The 25,397-nt window shown below is 57.3% G+C and overlaps 2 protein-coding genes across 16 annotated transcripts in view; both read right to left on the bottom strand.

Moving 5' to 3' along the window:
- DYSF (dysferlin) overlaps positions 1–14,914 on the bottom strand; it is a 101,857-nt gene extending 86,943 nt beyond the window's left edge. For 8 of the 13 annotated variants that reach the window (XR_012633521.1, XR_012633520.1, XM_074904215.1 and 5 more), the window contains exons 1-16: positions 12,270–12,363; positions 10,182–10,237; positions 9,378–9,469; positions 6,242–6,347; positions 5,193–5,307; positions 4,852–5,045; positions 4,566–4,694; positions 3,813–3,875; positions 3,597–3,647; positions 3,469–3,499; positions 2,651–2,766; positions 2,322–2,448; positions 1,908–2,011; positions 887–955; positions 762–805; positions 537–619 (exon numbers count right to left, since the gene is read on the bottom strand). Coding sequence is in view for 11 of the 13 variants with exons in the window: in XM_074904215.1 (XP_074760316.1) it covers positions 537–619; positions 762–805; positions 887–955; positions 1,908–2,011; positions 2,322–2,448; positions 2,651–2,766; positions 3,469–3,499; positions 3,597–3,647; positions 3,813–3,875; positions 4,566–4,694; positions 4,852–5,045; positions 5,193–5,307; positions 6,242–6,347; positions 9,378–9,469; positions 10,182–10,237; positions 12,270–12,363 (1,474 nt within the window). In the remaining 2 variants the exon portion in view is untranslated. Of the gene's footprint in view, positions 1–536; positions 620–761; positions 806–886; positions 956–1,907; positions 2,012–2,321; positions 2,449–2,650; positions 2,767–3,468; positions 3,500–3,596; positions 3,648–3,812; positions 3,876–4,565; positions 4,695–4,851; positions 5,308–6,241; positions 6,348–9,377; positions 9,470–10,181; positions 10,238–12,269; positions 12,364–14,792 lie in introns of those variants that run through there. The other 5 variants (XM_074904216.1, XM_074904222.1, XM_074904224.1 and 2 more) reach the window with 3 other exon arrangements.
- A 3,603-nt stretch (positions 14,915–18,517) lies between these two features.
- ZNF638 (zinc finger protein 638) overlaps positions 18,518–25,397 on the bottom strand; it is a 69,033-nt gene continuing 62,153 nt past the window's right edge. For 2 of the 3 annotated variants that reach the window (XM_074904209.1, XM_074904212.1), the window contains exons 23-26: positions 24,249–25,248; positions 20,611–20,703; positions 19,570–19,688; positions 18,518–18,832 (exon numbers count right to left, since the gene is read on the bottom strand). In XM_074904209.1, the coding sequence (XP_074760310.1) occupies positions 18,773–18,832; positions 19,570–19,688; positions 20,611–20,703; positions 24,249–25,248 (1,272 nt within the window). In that variant the 3' untranslated portion in view covers positions 18,518–18,772. The remainder of the gene's footprint in view (positions 18,833–19,569; positions 19,689–20,610; positions 20,704–24,248; positions 25,249–25,397) is intronic. The other variant, XM_074904211.1, reaches the window with a different exon arrangement.

Raw genomic sequence — 25,397 nt, 5'->3', positions numbered from 1 at the left:
CCTGTCCCTGATCCCCTGGGAGCAGAGCCCAGCCCCAGCCTCTCTGCAATGTTCTGGCAGGTCTCCTCTCTCTTTGGAGAGCCCCTGGGAGTTGGGACAGCACCCTCAGCACAAGCTGGAGCTGAACCCCCACCTCGTGACAGCCACCTAAGGAGGGGCACACACAGGGGGGACGTGGCATCTGCCAGCACCGGTGACGCCGCTGCCCATCACCAGCCGCACAGGGGACCGCAGCTCGGCAAGGAAAAGAGGAAGCAAAATCTCCCAACCCTGCACCAACCCCACCCCAAGAACCCTGGGAAGCCCTGAAGATCTTCAGAACCACAAACCGGGAGGGGTGAGGTCCAACCAGAAAACAGAGCACAGGACGGAGCAACCCCCAGCACCTCATCCCACGTCTCCCCCAGCGCCAGCGACCGGGCAGGGACCATGGTGGCCGTGACACCCTCTCCAAGCCATGACCAACCTCCAGCCACGAGCATGCGGTGTCTTCCATAGCCATGCACCCCAAATCCCATCCTGCTGCCCCCCCTTACCCTCCAGCTCCCCGCCGGGGGCTGAAATCTTGGACATGCAGAGGTAGGCGGTGCCGATGATATCGTTGTGCGTCAGACGGTCCCTGAAACACAACCCGATGCTGCTGCACTGTGGACCTGGGGCGGGGGGGGGGGTTGCCTGGGGGTCTCCCCCTGCCCGTCCTGCTCCTCCAACTCAGCTTACCCCACAGGCAGCCCCCCACAGCGAGCCCCCTCCCTGCTCACCAGTCGGTCACCCGGATCCTCATCTTCTCACACATGGAAGGGAACTGGGAAAAGAGGCAGGGAGAGGGGGGGTGAGCAGCGGTGGGGTTGGGCAGGTGGGGGGCTGCGGGGGGGCCCACGCTCACCATCGCCGGCAGTGTCAGGCGCTGGTTCCACTGCGGGTTGGCGTTCTTCTCCAGGATCCTGGAGTAGAGCTGGAGGTGGGACATGGGGAGGGGGGTGAAAAGTCAGCGCCGCACCTTGCCTTCAGCAAAGCAAGGCTGCTGCATGCCCCGTCCACAGCGCTGGGAGGCCTCAGATCCCCAAAATACAGACCCTGTTCGATGGGTGACCCCGTGGGGCTCCGCACCGTGTGGGTAAACCCCTCTGTGCATGAGGCGGAGGATACTGTGGGCTGCTTGGGGATCTTACCCCCCCCCGGGACCACCAGAAACACCGGCCCCCCTTCTCCCTGTGGTTGCTCAGAATAATGCCCCGACTCTCTGCCCCCACGTGCACTGTCCCCGGGGGAAGGTTTATGGGCAGAGGAGACTCAGCCCTTTCGTGTCTCTGCAGATCAAAAGGTGAGCAGCAGCTCCTGGGTGCATCGCTCGGCAAAGGGGACCCGGCAGCAACAGGAGTGGGATGGGGCTCTGCAAAGCCACCGGAGCCACCTCCACGCCCTGGCTCGGTCACGGGGGGACACTCGGTGGCGTGGGGACAGCCGGCCGCTCGCTGCAGGCAGCGCCAAGAAGAGCAGCACAACCCTCCGCTGCCGCACCATGCCCCTTCCCTGGGAGCTCAGCCTCTCCAGCCCCATTTTTAATGCAACAGCACCACGAAGAGCCCAGCAAAGAAATTGCTGCGGTGTGGGCCAGCACGCCATCTCCAGTGGCAACCCTCGGCTTCAAGTGTGCCGCGCACACGGGGACAAGCATGGGGACATCGGCCGGGCTGCCCTCAGCCCCCAGCTTCAGGACGCTGGGGAAGAGGACAGGGTGTGACAAGGACTGATGGGGCCTTTGCAAACACTCCAGCAAAGCAAAGGACCGAATTTTTCCCATTCCAGGACCAAATTTTCCCCATTCCAGGACCAAATTTTCCCTGTGTGCAGCTGCTGTCCCAGCCCAGGGTCCAGGGGAGTGCTGCCCCGCTCCAGCCACTCACCGTCTTGCCTGCGAAGCTGACTTCCACGAAGGGATCAACCAGGTTCTTCTTGTTGCTCTCGAAGCCGAAGACCTGCCTGACGTTGTCCATGACGGCGTCATCCACTGCGAGGAGAGGAGATGCTGAAAGCTCACGGAAGCACGCGTCGGCCGACGGCTCCGGCTCCCTGCACAGGCTGCGCATCTCCATTGAGCCAGGTGGGGAGGAGCAGGAGGGGAAAACCAGTCTACACCAGTAAAACACTTATCTCCCAGTACATTACGACTGACCAGTATCTACAAGGTCTTTGGACCAAGGCAATGGATAAGGTTTCCTAATCTGTGCCCTTACTCCTCTCCAGCATGTTGTGACCTGCTGCAACACCAAGGGCTGGATGGATCCAGCACGCTTCAGCCCAGAAAAGGCAACACTCACTCTGGGGTAAGTCTTCAGCTTTGAAGATTTTCAGGCAGAAGTGAGCCCCTCTCAAGGTGACCCCCGTGGGGCGCAGGAGGTTGCCCTCAATGTCTTCCTTGTCTTCAGAGACCTCCTTCTTCTCCAGCTGCAGGACAACAGGACAAGAGGAGAACACAACCAAGCTTCTCAAAAGTCCTGAAACGAGCAGCAAGACCCCAAAATCCAGCACCTTGCCCCCAGAATGGAGGAAGATCGAAGCTGCAGCTGGGCACACGGGGTTTGATGGCCCAGGGTGGTGAGGCACCATGGCTGGAAGGTCGCCCCGTCGCAGCCAGGGCGATACTCACGGGAGCTTCATCTCCAGGCCCCAGCACAAAGAGGCTGACTTTCAGATAGCCCTTGGCCCCCGCGGAGAAGTCCTCTGGGTCAGAGAGCAGCAGCCATTTTCTGAGGAAAGCGTGTTCTAGGGGAGAAAAGAGACTGAGACCCGTTTTCTGGTCCTCAAACACACAGAGAGATGGCCTCAAGGATGCTGTTGGGTGGGGTTTTCATAATAAACACTATATTCCTTTTATACAGAGTAGAATAGAATAGGTTTATGGTTGGACTCGACGATTTTAAAGGTCTTTTCCAATCTAAATGATTCTACGATTCAGCTGGAAGGGACCTACAATGATCATCTAGTCCAACGGCCTGACCTCTTCAAAGCTGACCAAAAGTTAAAGCATCATATGAAGGGATTTGCCTTGTAAGTCTTAACTCTTTGCAGCTAAAATTAGGAGGCTTTTCCCTGCAGTGATTAGGGTAGGAATTTTTTTCTAAGCATTATTTTACTTTCTTTGAGATTAAATAATAGATAAAAAAATAATGAGCCAGACTCAAGAGGAAAAAAAAAGTGAGCTGGGCTGCACTGGTGGGGATTTCTGCCGGCGAGCTGGTGGCACAACGACTTGGAAGCCTCAAGGACACGTGTCTTGGGAAAAGGAAGAGAAATGGGAAGCGATGATGGATATCGGGACATGTCTGGGGTCACATATGGGAGAGCTGCAATTTGTGTGTGCATTTTCCCTATGTTTGGTCCTAAAAAAAGGTTCCCCAGAGTGACCCCTGCCCCCAGCCACAGGAGGTGACCCTGGCCCAGACCCCAACCACCCGCTGGACTCACTTGGCTCGGAGTAAACGGTCTCGACGTCCATCTGTGTAATAAAATAAAAAAGAAATGCCAGTGATCACCCCATGGGCCAACGTGGCAGAAAACAGGGGGTCAGAGGAGAAAGGGTGGGGTGGCCTTACCCGAAACTCCCCGATCACCGAGTCCGTCCGGAAAGACCGAGAGTCCACAACCTGCGGGATGAAAATGAGGAGAAGTGGTAAATCCAGCACAAATGCTGCCAGGACGGAGGACCCCGCTGTGTGCCGGTGTGGGAAATAGGGGGGACGTTTCCCAGGGCACTGTGGGGAGGGGAAGGGGGGACGTTTGGGGCAGGGTGGACATTTGCTGAAGCTCACCGTGATGAAGATGGGTGCGTCGAACAGCTCAGCCGGTGACTCAAAGACGTTGAAGAAGAAGGTCTGTAGAGAAGAGGGGTGAGGGTGCAAGGCCGCTGTGTGCCCCAGCAGCCCCCAGGGCACGTTCACACCTCCCAGCCTCCCCGTGCCCCCGACCCCACAGGCTGGAGCCTCCTGTTAGGAGGGACCCCACCCCGTTAATAGCAACAGCTCCCCGACAGGGCTGTGCTGGGTGACGCTGGTGCACCCCAACGAGCAACATCCTCCCGTTGGCTTTTGCTGGGCTATTTTGCAAAAGCACATCCCGAGGGGCTCTCCTGGGGGTCTCCAAATAAAGCACAGGGTGGGTTGAAGGGGACTTTGGGGACATCTCAAGAGGCAGGCTTGAAGGACACTTCAGGGTCAGGGCTGGGAACGTCACCTGCAGCTGTCCGAGCGTACCCACCCTGAACACCCGGCCACGTTGCCCACCCCTGCCCAGAACATGCCACTGGGATGCTACTGGTGGCTCTGGGACGTGTGTGTCACCTCGGGAAGGTGACCAAGGTGGGCCCTGCACAAAGGCAGAGGATGCTGGACCTGCCAAAGGGCTCCCTGCCGCTGCCTCGGCTTCCCTCCCTTTGCAGTCCCCATCGCCACGTCCCAGCCTCTGGGCTGCACTGGGGTTCCCATCACTCAGGACTCCAACCCATAATGCTCCCGAGACTCCCCTGACACCCCTGGGCACACTGGAGCAGAGACGCCCCCCCTCACCTCGTCAAAGAAGGGGCTGTTGCCTTTGCGTATCCTGGTCCTCTTGGTCTGCCCGGCGGCCGTCACCTTCACCACGGGCCTGATGTTGACTCCGGGGAGCTGCCGGCCCTCGATGACCCTCACCCTGATCTAGAACAGGAGGGGGGACAGGGCAGGACATCAGTGGGGTCCGTCCTACCCTGGCACAGACACCTCTCAGGTGATGAACCCCCTGTAGCAACGGGTTGGGGGCCCTTGGGGAGGTGGGTTCGAGGGGAGCAGCTGATCCCCACCAGCCTCATCTCACCTGGAAATCCTGCGGCTTATTGGAAAGAGGCTTTTTGTGTGAGCTCCTCCTCCGCTTCAACCCCTGGACGTGGTGCACAGGGGGCTTGCGGGGCAGCGAGGGGGGCTCAGACCCCGGCGGCCCCGAGGAGGAGGAGGGCTCCGTCTCATCCCCCGTGGCTGCCTGATCCTCCGTCTCCTCCTCTCCGGCCGTCTCTGTGTGGGGAGAGAAAGGAGATGGAGGATGCAGCAACGTGGGACTGGGCACTGTGGGACCGTAGGGTGAGGGATCTGGGTGGGACAAACGTGATGCTACCGGGGGACACGTCCCCCCTGGTGCTGCACGTGAAGGTTTCTGGTTACCGGTGACCGTGTCGGGCTCAGAAGCAGCCGGCGCTGGCTCAGGGGGGGCTGGAGGGGGGAACAGGGGGGCAGCTCCTGGTGGGGGAATGTAGGACACTTGTAGGATGAGGAAAGCCTGGAAAAAAAAGAAATAATAATTATATGGGTGTCCAGAAACACTCTCCTGGGGTCTGAGCCTCGGTGCCAGATGCCACCCACAATGTTCTGCCCAGGCATGGGGGATGTGGCCGAAAAAAGGGAGAGAGCAGGGGGACGACAGGGAGGGGGGTCCCAGGGCCCATGGGGGCAGCAGGGACATGTGAGGCCCAGCGGGGTGACCACCCGGTCCCTGTCCTACTAGATGGCAGCCCCAGGCCGGGCTAAGCCAGGGCCGGACGCTGCATTGGCCAGGAAGGGAGCAGGAGGGAGGGAGGGAGATGCCGAGGCAGAGCCAGGGAAAGGCTCAAGGAGAGAGGAGCTGTGGGAAGCGAGGAGCGAGATTTAACGGGCTACAAGGTGCGGTGCCCCCCCAGAGCCCCCCGGCACAGACACCCCTGTCCCAGGGGGGCAGCAGCTCTGACCACTGCCAATGTCTGCCCTGAAAAGAGGTTTGACCCATCTGCTGCTGGGGTGTCCCCAGCAAAGCATCGAGGTGTCCCCAGCAAAGCTCTCCCCACCCTCCAAGGCAAGGAGGAGAGGGGGACACGGTACTGGGGAGGGCAGTCCCCCAGCACAGACTGAGCAGCTTCCTGCTGCCCCGCTCCCCAGGCCGCTGAAAGGTAAAGCTCAAAGTCAGAGTTCAGGATGGGACAACTGGTCTCAAACTGGGAGCTGCAACTGGCAGAGACATTGCCCAGGCTGGTCTCCAACTGGGAGCTGCAGCTGGCAGGGACAGTGCTCAAACTGGTCTCCAACTGGGAGCTGCAGCTGGCAGGGACAGTGCTCAAACTGGTCTCCAACTGGGAGCTGCAGCTGGCAGGGACAGTGCTCAAACTGGTCTCCAACTGGGAGCTGCAGCTGGCAGGGACAGTGCTCAAACTGGCCTCACAGGTCCCCGCACAGGGACTCACCCCAGTCGTCTGCTTCTTGGTGTCCAGCAAGGGGAGGTTGTAGGAGGCCGCCAGGCTGGGGGAGGAGAGGACATCGCGCAGGGGCACTCGGGCTTCTCCCAAAAACCTGCGGGCGAAGAGCAACAGGGGGTCAGGAGGGGAAGGGGCCAAGGAGCCGCGGCTGGTGCAAACCCACCCGAGGGGCACGGGGGGACAGGAATGGGCATCGGGCCACCCAGACCCAGCCCGGGTGAGACAACCGCGGTGAGCATTGGTGAGGACTTTGTCCGCTTCTGATCAACGAAAAGAGCCTAAAAGTCCTCGCTGAGGAACCAGGAACCACAGACCGAAGCTCTGATGGATTTTAATTTGCCAACAGAGAAAACGGAGGCTGAAGGGCTTGGGGGTTTCACTGGAGGTGGGTGAGAGCAGAGCTGGCGTCTGTGTGCCACCATCACCCAGGAGGGTTTTAAATACCCACCAAACTCTTTTTCCCCTGTTGAGTTTCAGCATCTCCGTGGTGGTGGGTTTCTGGTTAACCCTTCCTGCGCCGGTTCCCCCACAGACCAGGGCTCCCAAGTGCTCCCCACCCAGAGCTGGGAAAGGCCTCGAATCACTCGAGGAGATCACGGAGCAGATCCTCCGGGAAGAGATGTGGAAGCATACGGAAGGCAGGGAGGTGATGAGGGACGGCCAGCGTGTGCCTTCACCACCGGGAAACCGTGCCTGATTATACCGGTGGCCTCCTACGATGGAGCAACTGCCTCAGTGGACAAGGGCAGAGCTACAGACGTCATCGACCCGGACTTCCGTAGGGCCTTTGGTGTGGTCTCCAGCACCATTCATAACGCTGAACGGGAGAGATCTGGTTGGATGGCAGGACGGGCAGATGGGTCAGGAATTGGCTGGACGGTCGCGTCCAGAGAGCCACAGCCAACGGCTCAAAACCCAGGTGGAAATCGGAAATGAGTGGTGTTCCCAAGGGTGCGGACGGGGACCACTGCTGCCAAATATCCTCCTCGTTGACAGACACAGCGGGACTGAACGTGCCCTCAGCAGCTTTGAAGATGACACCGAGCTGAGTGGTGCGGGACACTCATGGGATGCGATGTCGTTAATTAATTGGCTTTTAATTATCATGGTGCGAGTCACGTAAAAATGTATTGGTGCACCTCAGTGGAGCTCAGCTCCCGGGACTGAGTCTGAGCCACGGATCCCACCGTTTTGCTCTTTGTAGACTTCTCTCTAATAAAGCCGTGTGTGGCACGTCTGGTTTGGGGATGTAATTCTCATCACGGTTGGTCTTGTACTTTGACATTTCAAAAAGTGGGACCATGTGAACCTTATGAGGTTCAAGGCCAAGTGCAAGGTCCTGAACCTGCGTCAGGGCACTCCCCAGTACCAGCACAGACTGGGGGGATGATGGGATTAAGATCAGCCCCAAGGAGAAGGACTTGGGGGTGTCAGTCGATGAGAAGCTCAACATGACCTGGCACCGTGCGCTGGCAGCCCAGAAAGGCCCCGTGTGCTGGGCTGCACCCTGAGCAGGGTGGGCACAGGGTGATGGGGGGATTCTCCCCCTCTGCTCCGCTCTGGGAGACCCCCCTGCAGGGCTGGGTCCAGCTCTGGGGCACCAACAGCAGAAGGACACGGACCTGCTGGAGCGGGGCCAGAGGAGGCCACGGAGATGCTGGGGGGGCTGGAGCCCCCCTGTGAGGACAGGCTGGGAGAGTTGGGGGGTTCAGCTGGAGAAGAGAAGGCTCCGGGGAGACCTTAGAGCGGCCCCCCAGGGCTGAAAGGGGCTGCGGGAACGGGGGGAGGGATTGGACAGGGGGGAACAGTTTTAAACTGACAGAGGGGAGATTTAGATCAGATCTGAGGCAGAAATTGTTCCCTGTGAGGGGGGTGAGGCCCTGGCACAGGCTGCCCAGAGAAGCTGTGGCTGCCCCCTCCCTGGAAGGGCTCAAGGCCAGGTTGGACGGGGCTTTGGGCAACCTGGGCTGGTGGAAGGTGGCCCTGCCTGGGGCAGGAGGTTGGAACTGGATGATCTCTAAGGTCCCTCCCACCCAAACCAGTCTGAGATTCTATGACTTCAGACAGCCACAGCAGCAGCCAAGACAGTGTGACTGTTAATCTGTTAGAACAGTTAATTCCTCATCACTGCTAATTGCCCCATTTGCAGCCTCTTTGCATGGGCAAGTTGGTAGTTTTTCCAGCCAAGGAAAAGTAAAAATCCACCCCGACCTTCCCAATGGAGAGGGGAACACTCGGGAGAACATCTCAGTCCTGCTGCTCCCCACACAGGCAGACGAGATCTCCGTGCGCCAGGAGCCGGGACCCTTCTCCCATCCTCCTCTATTTATAAAACCCCACGACGCCACCGACCTGGACCAGACCCAATTTCCACCTCCCTTGGCCTCCGGCCCAAGAGCGAATCCAGCATCGGCTCCAGCCCTGGAAACGGGATCCTTCACGCCGGGGCCGTCCTCCCGTCCCAGAGCAGGGCAGCGGGTTCCCACCCTCCGCTGCCCAGAAATAAATTACTTCCTATATTTTTTTTCCCTGTGCAAGCAGCAGGGCCAAAGGAGCCCTGTGAGCAGACACGGTAGCCGGGGGTGGGCGCGTGGGGTGTCCCGGGGCTGGAGTCGGCGTGGCCGCCTGCCCTCAGCCTCTTTCCTCACGCAGCCGCTGCGGGGAGGGAGACCCCAGCCCGCGGAGTGAGGGGCACCGGGAGCTGCCGTGAGGAAGGAAACCACCCTGGGCTGTTTGTTTTGCCAAGGCCGCCCTTCCCAGCCCCGCCGGAGCTTGGCCGCCATCTCGCATCCCTGGGCCAAGCGCCCCTCACCGAGGCCTGGCAGCGGCCGAGCTGCTGCGGCAGCCCCGGGGGTGGCAGCGGGCACAAGGGTCCCTTCTGTTCTCCCCACCCTCAAACGTTGTTTTTTCTCCCCGATTGTTGAGCCAAGCAGCCCAGAAATGTGGCTCTCGCCTCCCACCAGCAAAGCGCCGGGAGCAACGCCAGGGAGAAGCCGACCCCCCCTCGCCGCCCTCCCCAGCCCCCTCGTGCGAGGCCTGGGCCGTGCACACACGTGTCCACGGGCAGTGCCAGCGAGAGGAGCCGGGCAGGGGGGACACAACCGGTCCTCGACACATCTCCCACCTATTTCTCCCCACGGTCTCGTGGTCTTTGACGACGACGGTGAGCTCAGCGCCCGGGTCCAGGGGGGCTCCCTTCAGGTCCCACTCGAAGCCCTGGAGGGGAGGAGAGGAGAGCCCGGCTCAGCGCCCAGCGGGGACCACGATGCTCACGGCGGCATCGACCGGCTCCGAAACACCAGAACCGCTTCACCATCACAGTGCTGATGGCTCCGACCCTCGGCACTTTGTGTGCCCTGAGCAAAATTTCCCAGCAGACCCACAGGAAAAAATATGCAGAGGCCTCTCCCTCATGGATTAAAAGCGAAGGAGAAAACGATGGGAGCTGGCATGCAGCGTTTCCGCACCAAAACGGTGTTAGTTTGCTCACCAAAACCCTTTTTTTTTTTAATTTTGACCCACGAAAACACAGCTCAGGGTTCGAAGGAAGAAGGGGCTGGCAAAAATATCCTCCCCTGGGCCAGGCTGATGAGTAAAACACACTTGTTTTCCCCTCGAGCTGCAATATTTTTAAACAGCTTCTTTTAATGTGCGTGCTTAGCCCTGATAAGATCTTGATGGAAGGGGAAGAGGCTGGAGTGGTGCTGGCTCCCTCCCTCTCCCCGCTGCCCAGAACTTCAGAAAGTTCCGATACGAGGCTGCTCGTGATGGGGACCGGCCCCAACCCCCCCATGGGGTGACAACCCCAGGGCCCCCGCAAGCCCCTTGTGCTTGGGGCACCCTCCTGGGCTTGCACCCGGGTCCCAGCACACCCCCCGCGCTGGGGCTGCGTCCGCGGGGACGGGGACGGGGACAGGGACGCCCTCACCTCGTTCCATACAGGGTTCACGTTGTTCTTGATGACTTTAGTCCTTTTCTTCACGCCTGCAGGGAGCAACACACACAGGTCAGACCAGTTGTTTTGGGGTGGAAGACCCCAAAATTCCGGTGTCCCCCCCTGCCATGCACAGGAGGGGTTGGGAGCCCCCAGCGACACCCACAGCTCCCGGGAGCAGGATCAGACCCTGCTCTGTGCTCAGACGGGCTCTGGGGTCCCTCCTCGAGCCCCAACCCTGCTGCTGGAAGACCCCAGGGAAATCATCTGGGTGTGTCGTGCCTCAGTTTCCCCACGAGCAGGGCAGGGAGGAGGCTCCCAACAGCCTCTGGGGGGGGATTTTGGGCTGGAAGGTGCCACGGGGGATGCAGACACCCTCCTCCTTCCACCCCAACCTCGGTACAGCCCCAGACGCAGCGCCCCGGTGCGAGCGGTCGGATGCCCACACCAAGCGGGGCAGGGTGGGGGTGACCCACGGACACCCCCAAAAGATGCGGGTGGGGATGGTGTCACCTGCTCCCCAGGGGGGGACCGTGGCCGTGGCGGGGAGCCAGGTCGGGCGGCAGCAGTTCAAAGCAGCCCCAAGGCAGCGTCCCGAGGCGCCACGGAGAAGGTTGGGGACGGGTGGGGGCGTCCAGCCCTGTCTGAGGGGGGGGTGTCTGGCCGCACCCCAAAACCACGACCCTCACGTTGCACCGAAAATGGTCCAAACGCCCCGCTGGGCCCCAAGGGGCCGCGTCACGGGAGAGACCGGGGGAAGAGGAAAAGGAAGAGCCAAACAATAGCGGTGACTCAAAGCCCAGGGGACGCGGGCCGGGCGCCTGCGGGGCCCTATAGATATATATAGGTACCCCAGGCTGGCGGGGGGCCCGAGCTGTCCCTCAAAATACGCTCCTTTTGTTGGTTGTTTTAGCGTCGCTCAATGAATCTTTTCCTGTTTCAGGTTTTAAAGAGTCTCTGTTAAATCTCCCGGGAGCCTGGCTGGGGCCAGGGCAGGCGGGGGGGACCCAGAGGTGCCATCGCCCTGACACAGCACCCCGGGACACCGTCACCCAGCCGGGGAGACCTCAGACACCCTCAATTTAAGGCACGTCGCCTGCTTATGCCTCGTTTTCCTGGGACGTAGAGCTCTGGAATCCCGCGCTCTGGGGAGCGTGATTTGGGAGCCACTTGCTACCTTAGCCACGGGTGGACGGGGGCCACCCTGGGCGAGCACCCAGCACCCACCACAGGATGAAACTGGGGGTCCCTTGACCCGATGGGGACTGAGGTGACTGGGCAGGGGCCAGCAGCAGCACCGTCCCCCCTAACCCACCCCACGCAGCACAGGAAAAGCTGGGTCAGAAGACACTCATCCCTTTCCTTTCCTTATTTTTTTTTTTTTCTAAAAATGGACATTTTCCACCACTGGGAAACGTCTGCTTAAAAAAAAAAAAAAAAAAGTGACATCCCATTCTCCAGCGAGCGCTTTCGAGGTGCAAAGCCAACGCGCCCTTCCCGGTACCCAGGGCAAGGAGAAACCCCCCAGATGAGGGATTATTTTTATCAATTTCACATTAATAATTAAAATATCATCATGAGAGCAAAGCACAAAAGTACCTGAGAGCACCCAAGGGGTCTTGTTCCTTGTCGGGGCTCACCCCTATCACCCCACCGCTTCTAGATGCCGTGACACTGGGTGACAGCACTAAATGACTGTCCCCAAGCCCCCCCCCCTAGGAAAAAATCTCCCAGGAAAAATTTCTCCCTGTTCCCCACGACCCTGCACGCCCCAAAATGATGGAGGAAGGGTGATAAAACCCACAGCCCGCCAAAGGGTGCCTTGGACAGGGTGGGGATGGAGCGGGCTACGGTGTGGTTGATAGCGGGGTGCAGGGGGGGGGGGGGGGAATTTTGTGAGGATTTAGGACAAGGATGGAGTTTAGCAAAGCCCGGCTTTTGCGGGGCGTCCGGCCAGGACGTACGTCCTGGCCGGACGCCCCGCAAAAGCCGGGCTTTGCTAGAGGAGGCTGTAAAATCAAGATAAGAGTCTAGGAAAGGATTAATCCTGCCCACCCCAGGCTAAATTTGGGGTCCCCTCACCTCGGAAAGTCAAGCTGGCCACCGGGTCGCTTTGCTTGTCCCCCTTCTCCAAGTTGGGGAGGTGGTTGGCTCGTTGGAGCAAGCAGCGCAGCATGGCTGGGCGAGGGAATAGGGTACGAGGAGGCCAAACTGGGCTTAGCCCGGGGCAGGATCCGGTCCCCCACATCGCCACCCCCCCACACACACACGCCCCGGTCCGGCCCGGCCCTCCCCGGCGGGAGGAGGAGGTGACACAAAGCGCCTCGGCGCGGCAGGTCCGGAGGTTGCAGGAGCTGGGATGCTGCGAGCCATGGGGCTACCAAAAAGCCGCGGAACGGGGATGCTGTTAGCCCCGGGGCTACCGAAAAGCCGCGGAACGGGGATGCTGCGAGCCCCGGGGCTACTGAAAAGCCGCGGAACGGGGATGCTGCGAGCCCCGGGGCTACTGAAATGCCGCGGAACGGGGATGCTGCGAGCCCCGGGGCCACTGAAAAGCCGCGGAACGGGGATGCTGTTAGCCCCGGGGCCACTGAAAAGCCGCGGAACGGGGATGCTGCGAGCCCCGGGGCTACTGAAAAGCCGCGGAACGGGGATGCTGCGAGCCCCGGGGCTACTGAAAAGCCGCGGAACGGGGATGCTGTGAGCCCCGGGGGCGGGGAATTAAATCGCCGTGAGTGGGGGACGCTGCGGGTTCCAGGGAGGGGAAATAAATTAATGACCCCCAGGGATGTTGCAGCGTCCCCGAGGGTGCCCAAACGCTGGGAACTGGGGGTGCTGCGAACCCCGGAGAAGGTAAATTAAATCACCAGGAGCTGGGGGTGCTGCAAAACCCGGAGGATGCCCGAGCACCGGGAACCAGGAATGTTGGAAGGCCCAGGGATGGTAAATTAAAGGACCAGAGCACCAGGAGCTGGGGATGCTGCAAGGCCCAGAGGTGGGAAATAAATCATCAGGACTCAACTCAGGGGTGCTGCGAACCCCAGGAATCGTACATCATCAGGACCTGGGGGTGCTGTGAACCCCAAAGATGCCCAAGCACAGGGATCCGCGGATGTTACAACGCCCGGGGACGGTAAATAAATCACCCGGACCAAGGACGCTGCAGGCCCTGAGGATGCCCGAGCGCCAGGATCCAGGGACGCTGCAAACCCCAGAGATGGTCAAGGAAATCATCAGGACGGGGATGCCACGAACCCCCGGAATGGTCAATTCTGACCCCCAGGGGTGCTGCGGACCCCAAGGATGCCCGAGCACCGAAACCGGGGGGGTCACAAGGCCCGGGATGATAAATTAAATCACGGGGATCCGGGGCTGCTGCAAGGCCCAGGAGGGTAAATAAATCACTAGGAGCGGGGGTGCTGCGGGCCCGGGGGGGGCCGCAAGCCCTGGGGATGGAAAATCATCCGGACTGGGGGGGAGCTGCAAGGCCCCAGCGTCTGGGGGTGCCCGAGCAGCAGAGCCTGGGGGTGAGACACCCCCGGGAGCCCGGTGACCCCCCCAGGGGTGACACCCCACGGGGCTGCAGAGCATCAGCACCCATACCCGGGGATGTCACAGCACTGGGGACACACCAGCATGGGAGAGGGGGGGCGTGGCTCGGAGCCCCCCGTAGCACCAGAATGCCAGCTGGGCCCCCCCAAACCCCTGGGTGAGCTGGGGGGGGGGGCACGTCCCTGCTGCCATCCCCTTCCCTGTCCCCCCGGCGCAGAGGTGGGGGCTGTCCCCATGTCACAGCTCCCCCATGGGCTGCGAGGAGACACGTGGGGACACTGGGACCTCCGTGCCCCCCCCCCCCCCCCCCCCCCCCCGAGGCGCAGAGCCTGGCAGGGCCGCAGGGTAATCCCACACCGCTTGTCACCCCCCCGGCCAGCCCCAAAAAGCTGCTTTTTCATCCCAAGGCCGCCCCGAGCTGTGACACATCCCACGCTGCCTCGTGTCCCCTGTCACCCCGTGGCGGGGGGGCGGATTTAGGCCCCAGTTTGGCACTAGAGGGGGCCCGGGAGGTGGGAGGCTGGTTGCCCCGTGGCCACCATCACCCCTGGGGATATGGGGGGGGGGGGGGCCAGCCCACCCACGGGGGTCACGGGGAAGGGGGACGGCATCCCGGTGTCCCCGTCCCCTGCAGCGGGGGCCCCCCGCGATCCCCGCCCCCCCTGCCCGGAGGAGAGGCCAGAAATAGCCCGGGCGGGCGCTGGTGCTGTCACCGCTCAGCTATGCCCCCCCGCCCCGCATCGCTCCCCCCGCGTCAGGACGGAGCCGGGAGCCGGAGGGGGGACGGGGGGGGCTCCGCACACATCCACTCCCCGCGGAGTGTGGGGGGACAACGGGACCCACAGGGTGAGGGGGGGCCGGCGGACAATGCGCATCGCTCGGCGGGGGGGGCACATCCCATGGGGGGGGGGGGCTCGGGGGATGGATGGATACAGGAACCCCCCCATCGCTTTCAGCAGCGTCCCGGCCAGAGCCTGGTGCAACCAACCCCCCACCCCCGGCACAACACCCCCCCGGCCCGGTTTAACCCCCCCGTTTAACGCCCCCCCGTACCTCCGAAGCCGGCGGAGCAGTAGGCATCGCTGATGTCCGCGTCCGGCGTGCGGACATTTTCCGCGTGGAGGATGAAAACACGGAGCATCGCCCGCTCCCGCCGCTCCCGCCGCCCCGCCGGGCCCCCCCCAACCCCCCCAACACATCCCGGTACCCGTCGCACCCCCCCTCCACTCCCCCCCCCCCCCCCCCCCGGTACCCGCCTCTCTTAAAGGGGAAGGACCGCGGCCGCCGCTGGATGCGGCCCCGCAGAGGGGTGGGAGACACAACCCCCCCCAACGTGGAGGCGGCTGGGGAACCCCCAGGAGGATGGGTGGGGGGGCTGAGGGCTGGCAGCCCCCCCGCAACAAGGGCAGGTGAGTGCCCACCCCCCCCCGGGAGCCCCGCGGGAGGGAGGGGGGGTGTGTGTGACCCCCCCAAACGCGGTAGGGAAGGGGGTTCTGCTCGCTTCCCACGGGGGGGGGTGTGTGGTGTGTGTGTCAGGGGTGAGAACCCCAAAAAAAACCTAAATGGGGTTTGGCCCACAGGGAGGGGGGGGGTGTCAGCACAAGGAAGGGGCTGGGGGGGCCCCGGGATGCAGCCCCTCACCACGGCCAAGCTGGGGAGGGTGGGGCAACCCCACCTCAGGGGTGGGAACTGGGGGGCTGTGGGGCTGAGAACACACGGAGTGACCCCCCCAGCATGTCACAAAGCAGTGTGAGTGTGTGTGTGTTCCCCAAGAGCTGGGGGGGGGACACACACACGACACAACCCCCCATCCCAGGGGTCCCACCCGCCCAGCAGCACCGGGGGGGGGACACAACTCTGTGCGTGTGTGCCCCCCCCCGCCGTGTTCCTTCCCCTGCCTCAGTTTCCCCAGCCGGGACACACACCCCCCTACACACCCCCCCTCCCTTGGGGACAGGTGGGGACAGTCAGGGCTATTCTGGGCACGTTATTTTTACCCCTGGGTTTCCCAGCAAGTGGCTCAGCGAGGTCCCTCCCTCCCTGCACCCCCCCAACCCCCACACTCACCCCCCTTTTACCCTTTTTGGCTTTATCTAAACCCATTTCCCTCTCCTTTTGCCGGACACTGACCCCCCCTTCACCCCGAGCCCCCGGCCCAGGGCCGGCTCAGCCTCCCCGGGGGAACTGCGGAGGCAGCACCGGCATCACATTTAATTAGCGGCAAAATTAAAACCGAGGCCCAGGCAGCCCCCAGCACCCCCATCCCCTCCCTGTCCCCCCGATACTGAGCACGAGTCCCTGCCAGAGCCCGTCTGTCCCTCGTCCATCCCTCCCGTCACACCAGGAGGCCTCCAGACCCCACGATTGTGCTATTTTCTTTTAAAAAATAACATTATATAGGAGCTTGGGGCAGCGCCGCCGCCTCACCGGGCTCCCCCCGGCCCTGAGGCACCGGAGCAAGGCAAAACTCCTGCAAGGGCAGCGGAAAAGCTGTTGCAAAAGCTCGGTGGATTTTACTCCAAGCAGCCCGTCCGCTGGCAGAGGCAGGCGGGAGCTGGGGGCCGCGTCCCTGCGGCCGGGCCCGGGGCCATTTTAATTATCAACAGCTCCAAAATAAACTCGATCTGCAGCAGCGTTGGGCACGGGGCGAAGCACAAGCCCTGTGTCTTTTGGGGAGCAACGTTCAGAAAAGCAGTAACAGCTCATTCAATAATGGCGTTTGGGCTTTTTTTTTACCTCATGTTTCCTAGATTTCTTTTTGCTTTTCCACATCACGCCGGGAGAGGATTTTTTTTTTTTCTTCCCCTCCAAAAATCCCCGTTTACCTCCTGCACCTTGCCCTGCGACCGCTGCGGCAGCTCCTGGCTTTCCCCGAGGTCGCTGCGGTGTCTCCAAGGGAAAAGCCAGGCCTAAAGCAGCTCCGGGGAAGTGGATGTGGAGCAGGAACGGGATTTGGGGACCCATCCCTGTCCCTGGAGCGCGGGAGCCGGCGGGGAGGAGGGGGGGAAATGCCGGACGCTGGGCAGCGGCAATAAAGCACGAGGTTGTTTTCTCATCCCCAGCGCAGATAAAGCGACAAAGAGAAACCGTGGGGAGAAATCGTCTTCCCCGCTTCACCGAGGGGCTCTGGAAACTCAGAACCATGCACAGAGAAAGCTGCGTTGTCAGGGGGGAAACCGCCATGACAGGCCGAGCTCTGCCGCGCGCTCCCGGCGCTAAGTTCAGTTGGCACCCCCTTGCTCCAGAGAGAAATTTTAAATTCTCTTCAAGAATTCTCTAAATTCTCTTCCAGAATTCTCTAAATTCGCTCCTAACCCAACAGTGAGTGGGTAACTGTGGGTTATTAAGCAGTTAAATGACAGGGCCCCAGTCCCAGGCCTAGTGCTGAGCAGGGTTCTGCTCCTGGGAGCAGGGAGGGAAGAGGAGGGGGACGGACACCGGCGGGGGACGGACGGACGCACACGCACATACTCTTACCCTGAATCATACTCGCCGAGTATTTGCTGCTCTAAATCCCTCGGGTGTGTTTTTTTGAGACATTTCTCTGCTCCCGGGAGGGTTGGCCAGGCCAGGCCCGAGCAGCAACAGGCAGGCAGCGAGCTCCCCCGCAGCAGCGCTCCTCGCTGAGGGATCCCAACACAGAAAATTAAAAATAAAAGCCCAAACAACAATTAATTGATCGAGTTTTGTCACCGGCCTGACAGCAGGACTGCCCTGTCAGCTACACAAATAGCCCAAGGCAAGGCCTTTGTTTTGGAGCCTTCAGAGCAGGCTCTGTCCTCCCAGCATGTACCCGGCGTTTCAAGTAAAAACACAAATTTAAAGACATTTCCCAGCTTGGAATTGTTTGACAACTTCGACATGTGAAATACAAGCAGCCCTCTCACAGCTGCTGGCTCTCGGCGCAGCAAGGTCCTGTGAGTCTGAGGGACTTCACGGGATCATCCCGCACCAAGGACGATGTTTCCCCACAGCGACATGAAGGTGCTTCCTTTGCTAAACCCCAAATTCAGTTTATTTTGGTGCTTTACTGACCAGCGGGCTGAAGACAGCAGGATTTTTGTACGAGCTAGGGCACAGGTTTGACTTGGAATATCCTCAGCAGGCAGAACCACAAAGCCTCTCAAACTCCTTGGACACGGAGGACGCTTTACTCCTCCTCTCCTACTCCTCCTCCTCCTACATAATCCAGTCAAATTCAACTACACAAAGTCTGAAGGAGTGGCAGACAATGGTGGATTTTTTAAACCAGTCTTTTAAGTCAATCTCAAGCAGCTCAGTGAAAAAAAAAATCAAAGCTCAAAGTCATGATCCGACTGTGATCTGCTGGTGAGACTCCGTCAGCCAGAGGCCGGACTTTGCAGCGGGCAACGTTCAAGAGCAGATTCCAAGCCACGGTGCCAAGTGCTCCACAGGCTCTGACCTACAGACTGGAACAAACTAGGGAAAAACAACCCAAAATAAACCAGCAAACTCAGTCCCCAAGGAGAAACAGCAAGGGACAGTGACCTCCCTGGCTGGGCGGAACGGGCTTTGCTCCCCTCGTTGGCTTTATCTCCCCGAGATTCTCACGAGGTTCTCGCGGGGCTGCAGAGCCCCCAGGAACAAGGTGGTTGAAGGGAGCGTAACCATCCACCCACGAGGGTCGTGGCTCTGGGACAGCGTCCGCAGGAGGGGAAATTTCACCCAGAGAGATCTCAGGAGCGAATGAATTCCCTGCCGGTCTCTGCCGTGACCCCGAGGTACCAGAACACAATAAATCACAGCACACGCAGTCCCCCGGTGGTAACTATACAGTAAGAACATTTATTTCATGTCGACACTTGTAAAAGAAGTCTCTTCCAAGTCCGATGATTTGATATACAAATCAAAGCCACCATATGGTTTGTTTTCGGTCTGTCTATACTGAGCTCAAATTTATACAACATGAATGCTTGTTTCTGAAACAAAATTACAAATTAAAACATAACAAAATACGCAAAATTGACTGGACCCTAAGTTTAATTCACTGAAAGAATCCTTCTTCCCTCTGATCACCTTGAACTCTGCTCTTCTCCATCGTTATCCTCCTCCTTCTGCTGGGCCATGAATTTCTGTAGGAATAAGGGCAGCCAGTGAAAAGACGTCGCTGTTGTTCCTCAACCCGTGACAAGATCCCGCTCCAAACACAGCTCAGGTTTCATAACCGTCATCCAAACATCAGCCTGCTCCCGATACTGACAGTGAGGGACCCGCACCAAAAAACTCGCACAGGTTTTGCTCACAAACTGACACTCACACCATCACCGAGAGGGGAAGCTCCCGAGTGGAATTTTTACGGGGCATATGGCAAAATAGTCACTACTGGGAGTTCACACGATGATGGGGGCCTGTGACCGGTCAGGAGGTAGAAACCACTAATTGAATATTCACTGAATTATGAATATTTGTTGCAGCCGCCTTGCAAAAGTCTACGGGAATAAATATCTTCCCACTTTTTCCATCCCTCACCTCAGCACCTCACAGGGGAAGAAGCTGCCACTTTTTGGCAGGGAATCTGACAAAGCTGTGCTTTCCAACACAACGCTGCGTGGGTGGGGTTTTTTTAAATCATTTCTCAAAAAAGAAGGGAAGACAACAGCAATCCCCTCACCCTCCTGGGTAAGGAAGGCTTTATGCAGGTGACGAGCTTGAATCATTTAACAACATCCACATCCCCGTTTAAAATTTAAAAAAACTCCTTCAAGTATTAACACGAGCTCGCTATGCCACTAGGAAATTATCAGCACTCACTAAAGCAAACATTTTTTCCCTCCCCCCCAGTGCATGTGGAGAAGCTTCAGCGTTTTACCTCCATGTTTTGCTGATGAAGCAGCGTCTTGCAGTGATTTTTGACAGAGGTTTCATCTGCGTAGAACAGCGAGCAGATCTGACAGAAAAAGCCAGCCTTCGGCACTAGGTAATCCAAATCTGGAGTGGCAGCACACAACAGGGACAAAACACAGCTTTAAAACATCCCAGGGACAAAACACAGCTTCAGAACATCCCAGGAACAAAGCACAGCTTCAAAAGGGAGCCATTTTTTTAAAAAATCAGATTCCTCTAGCCAAATCTGTACAATTTGCTATTACTGGAAGGAATTTAGTTACATTTTTTCAGTATTTAAAAAATTAGGCTTCTAATGCGAGTTGGCCAGCTGCCCTGTTTCAATAAACAGAGGAGGACACGTACTGTTCTGCAGTACAGGGAACTGCCCTTCTGGAGCTGAAGCTCCCTGGGACTACCTCAGCATCTTTCGGCCTTAACAAGTATTTTCTATACGACTCATCTGCCAACCTCTGTTCTGCAGCGTGTTACGCAGCATTTTCTGTCACAGAGAATATTACACAAAGCCATCAGGCAAGGAAGGAATCCATATTTTCCTAGCAACTTCTTTCAGAGTTCAAGCGTTAGCAGTCGTTTTGGAGAAAAAGTATTTTAGATGAGGATCTTGGAGAAAAAAAAAAAAATATATATACACACACAGACATTTTTAAAACTATGTAAACAGCTCCCTCATTTCTACACATTGAAAGTTGGTAATAAACCCTGCATCAGGATTACAACAGTCAGTAAATATTACACTGCATCGTGCTAATTATAAATAAATAAGCCTATATTTATACATTTTAGGAAAAAAGAACTTTCCATTTTGCTGCTGTTGAGGCAACAGCATAAACTGTAGTTGAACCTGCACTTGTGGGAGCCAAGATAAAAAACCAGATTATGTATGGGCCATGGCTTTGAAGTTCGATGTGGTACCGAGGCAAAGGAGGCATTTTCAAATGGGCAAGAAACCTGCCTTCCAGCGAGAGAAGTGGAGCATGTGGGGTGGGTTTTTTTTTGGTTTTACCTTTTGGAGTGCTCTGTGGCTTGGAAACATCTGAAGAAGCCGTTTTCTTCTGCTTAGGCTCTGGTTCTTTATCTGCTGATCCCAGCTGATCTACTGGAGGCCAGAAATGCGTGTTAAACAAAGGTAACGGCTACATATTCTTAAATACAGAATAAATTAAATAAAGGTGTAAGTTAAATAAAGGTGTTCTGCATCTAGCTGCAATGGCTCGTTACTGCTCAGAACCAGCCCCCCTTCGGGCCTTGTGGTTTATGCCACTCGGCTGGGTCTTCCCACAGAGCAATTTTCAGGGACTCCTGACATCAACCCTACAGGAAAAACTTCCAAATCCCACCCCAGTGAAGGACTCCCAAAGCCCTCCTGACCCCACGGCACTCTTAGACGTGCCACCGCTGCTCCCAGCTGCCTCCCTCTACAGCCCTTAGCAGCAGCTTCAGCCCAACTTCGTGATGACGCTCACAGAAATCTCAACTCTTTATGCTAGAAGCTACCAAGCTGGCGTCAATTAACCTGAATCGAGGTCCAACGGCAGCACTGCAGAACCAGCCAAAACCAATGTTACTGCATTAACAAAAGAAAGATCAAAATCAACGTTTTAAGATTTGTCTGGAGACAAGGAGTTGGGCAGAGCCTCCTCTGTTCCAAGATAAACAAGGTCTTTGGGTTTTAGACTATCAAAGCAGTCCAACAGGCAAGTGACAGACATCAAAAATATCTGGTTTCCTTCTAATTCTACATTCAAATAAACTAGACACCAACTTGTCCTACACAAGGTTAACGCAGTAAATCCTTTGCCTTAACAACGAAACCCAGGAAGTTGTTGGAGAACACGAGAGACAGCACTGCCCTCCTGCACCCCACGGCTCTGTCTCACCACATCACACCCAGAAAGGCCCCGTGTGCTAGGCTGCACCCCGAGCAGGGTGGGCACAGGGCGAGGGGGGATTCTCCCCCTCTGCTCCGCTCTGGGAGACCCCCCTGCAGGGCTGGGTCCAGCTCTGGGGCACCAACAGCAGAAGGACACGGACCTGCTGGAGCGGGGCCAGAGGAGGCCACGGAGATGCTGGGGGGGCTGGAGCCCCCCTGTGAGGACAGGCTGGGAGAGTTGGGGGGTTCAGCTGGAGGAGAGAAGGCTCCGGGGAGACCTTAGAGCGGCCCCCCAGGGCTGAAAGGGGCTGCGGGAACGGGGGGAGGGACTCGTCATCAGGGGGAGGGATAGGACGAGGGGGAACGGGGTTAAACTGACAGAGGGGAGATTTAGATGAGATCTGAGGCAGAAATTGTTCCCTGTGAGGGGGGTGAGGCCCTGGCACAGGCTGCCCAGAGAAGCTGTGGCTGCCCCCTCCCTGGAAGGGCTCAAGGCCAGGTTGGACGGGGCTTTGGGCAACCTGGGCTGGTGGAAGGTGGCCCTGCCCGGGGCAGGGGGTTGGACTAGATGATCTCTAAGGTCCCTCCCACCCAAACCAGTCTGGGATTCCCCGCAACGCACCAAGTTCCCATTTGCCACGTGGCTCCGCACCAGCTTCCCTCGGACTGTCGCCCTCCCAGCTGCTGGCCCAGGGCAATCCATAAACCGCTTCCTACTCTGCTGTGGGATTCAGATTTTATGACTTGAGTAAGAGGATTTTACCCACTTTAACCTCTCCTTCCCAGTTTTCCCGTTCCACTTCTCAAATTTAGGAGGAACTCATTTTTTCCGAAGTCCAGCTCTTTTGCCTGAGACTTTTAAGATGCAGAGAGGAACTTATTGTGCATCAAATATATTTATTATCATTTGTCACTACCAGTTAGATCAGAAATCAACTCCAGGGCTTGGATATTTTAAGGTGTCTATTTACTTCTAACGGAGCATAGTTTTCTAACTTTGTATTTTCAGTAAATGTCTTCCATGGGGAAGCTCACGTTCTGTAACACGCTCTTCTAGAGCTGTGGTTCTCACCCCGTGCTCCGCAGACCCGGGGGGGCTGCCATGTCGTCACAGGGGTCTGTGAAAGCTTAAAGCAGGGCTGGGGAATGTCCAGCCTGGAAACATTTGGTCTGGCCCGTGGCAAGCACTGCGCCTCCTTATCCCACAGCCTCCTCAATGCTCCTCCAATACTCAAGTGTGAGAGGTTGAGAAGGATTGTCAAAACTTTTCATCAAACTTTAATGGAAAAATTGGCATCAAATTTGGAATTAGCGCGTTAAAATACCATAAAATGGACCATTTGAGCAAGGTAAGTATTGATGCCGTTATTTTAAATTCATATGGAATCACTGAAATAAAGGTATTATGAGTGTGTGCATTAGCAGTTTAACTTATTTCCCCTTCTCTTCAAATCTGAAGACACTTCATGAGAAAACTGAAATAAATATTTGATGCAGTCTACTGATTTGAATCTTGAATTAACTCTTGGTGGTCCATGGCCACAAAAGGTATTTAAAGGGGGTCCGTGGTGAAGGAAAGGTTGAGAACCCCTGGTCTGTAACAGCAAGATTAAAACAATATATAACACGTAAATATTTTTAAGAGGTGTATACAGTCAGCTAATCCCTTTCCTGTTGTTTACGGAAACTGAAGTTTAAAATACTCTGGTTTAAGCAAGATTTCTGCAGCTCCTCCAGCCCTGCAGCCTCGCACCGCGTGTGAGACACAGCACAGCTCTGCCGCTGCCCCGGCACAGAGACCCACAGCTCGGTCCTGCCTGCACCACCTCCAGCCCTGCCCCTGCTCTGCCCCAAACCCTCCCTGGGTGGGGGTTATATAGAGCCCTGCCCACCTGGCTCCCTGCTACGACTATTAGAACATCACTACAGATGTTCTGCTACGGTTTTTAACTCTAGGTCCAGCCATCTTTGTACCTGTGTGCCTGCTCCGTTTCCCAGAACCCCAGAACCATTCGGGTCGGAAAAGCCCCTCGGGATCACCGAGTCCAACCCTCAGCCCGACTCTGCAAAGTTCTCCCCTACCCCACATCCCCCACAGCTCATCCCAACGGCCCTGAAACCCCCCCAGGGATGGGGACTCCCCCCTCCCTGGGCAGCCTGTTCCACTCTCGGACCACTCTTGCTGGGAAACATTTTCTCCTCCTGCCCAGCCTGAGCCTCCCCTGGGGCAGTTTCCAGCCGTTCCCTCTTGTCCTGTCCCTGATCCCCTGGGAGCAGAGCCCAGCCCCAGCCTCTCTGCAATGTCCTGGCAGGAGCTGCAGAGAGGGATGAGGGCTCCCCTCAGCCTCCTCCTCCTCACACTAAACAGTTTAAACTCAAACATTTAACTCACTCGGTTTAATGAAGTTTGGCTCTGTAATTACAGACTAGCAGTAATCTGTATGGTGTTAGGTAGTTTACCAGGCCTCACATTAAAGGCGAGAAAAGAAACTTTTTTCCCCAATTTTAGCCATTATAAAGACCAAATAAACACTTTAAATCAGCACGCTGCTTAATTTTACCTCAAGAGAAAGCTGCGTTGTAAAACTCGTCCATAAAATATCGTACCTTCAGGCCACTGCTCACTCTCAGTCTCTGTTTCTTTCTCAGCATCTGTTTCGTTAACTTTGGCAAAGATCTGGGTTTTTCAGTTCCCTCTATTTGCTGTGTGGCACTGATTACAAGCATCTTCTTTTCTATTTCCCCTCTAGAAACTGTGAGAGGTTTCTTACCTTTTGACTTTGAGACTGCAATAATTTCTTCTTCTGGACTCATATCTCCTAGAATTTCCATTTCTTCTGGTCCTGCAACAGCAACAATATCCTCCTCTTCTGGTCCTGCAATGGCAGCAATTTCTTCTTCTTCTGGTCCTGCAACAGCAACAATATCTTCATCGTCTTCATCCTTGTTCAGATTTTTCCCTGGGGAAGTATTTTCTTCTTCCTCATCCTCCTCTCCAACTTCATCTACTGTAACAAAGTTTAGTTCCTCTTTCAGACGATTGAAATCAGCCAGAAAATCATCTTCATCTTCGTTAACTTCATCCAAGGTCACGAGAGGGTTATCTTCATTGTCCTCTTGGATTTCATCGACCGTCACGAGCGCGCTGGGATCATCGGGCACCTGGGAGGAGGCACCATCCCCAGCGTCCTCCGCAGCCACCTTATCCCCCTCCTTGTGTTTCAGCACATCCTCAGCGCTCAGGTCCGTGGGCTCGTTCAGAGGCAACTCCTCGACTTCACCGATTTCATCCACCGTCACCAAGGGTTCAGCTTTCAAATCCTGCTCCTCAAAACCGGCCCCGGGGGGGCCTTTCTGAGACCGGGGCTCCTCCTGCTCCACGATCTCATCCAACGTAACGAGCGCCTGCGGGTCCTTTACTGCTTCTGACAGAAGTTCTTCCTCTTCCATCACTTCGTCCACCACAACCAGGCCCTGCGGGTCACTGAGGGCTTCTAAATTAGCAACTCCCATGAGCTGTGCAGTCACATCCTCCTCCTCCCCGATCTCATCCAAAGTGACAAAAGAGAGTTCGCTTTCAGCAACGCGCGCTGCCGAGCTCTTCCCTTTCCTTCTCTTGGAACTAGGCTCAGAGGAGAAGTTCGTTTTAGGACCGTCTTTTCTCTTTCCCCTGGGGGGGTTTTGCCGTGTTTTAATGGGAGACTCGATTTCCTCTATGACCTCATCCACAGTAACGAATTCATCCAGGTTGAACGGAAAGAGCTCTTCTTCCTAGGAAGTGTAAAAACGTGAATGTAACAAAACTGAACGTTCACTCAGTGACACAAACACCTCCATCCGGGGCCTGAGGAAAAACATCTACATGCTAAAGCTGGCTCAAGGAGGGGAAAAAAAAACACAACTTGAGGGTAGAAAAAAAA

This window comes from Athene noctua, chromosome 4 (genome assembly GCF_965140245.1).
Source record: "Athene noctua chromosome 4, bAthNoc1.hap1.1, whole genome shotgun sequence".
Lineage (NCBI taxonomy): Eukaryota > Metazoa > Chordata > Aves > Strigiformes > Strigidae > Athene > Athene noctua.
This window is presented reverse-complemented; position numbering and strand designations above follow the sequence as displayed.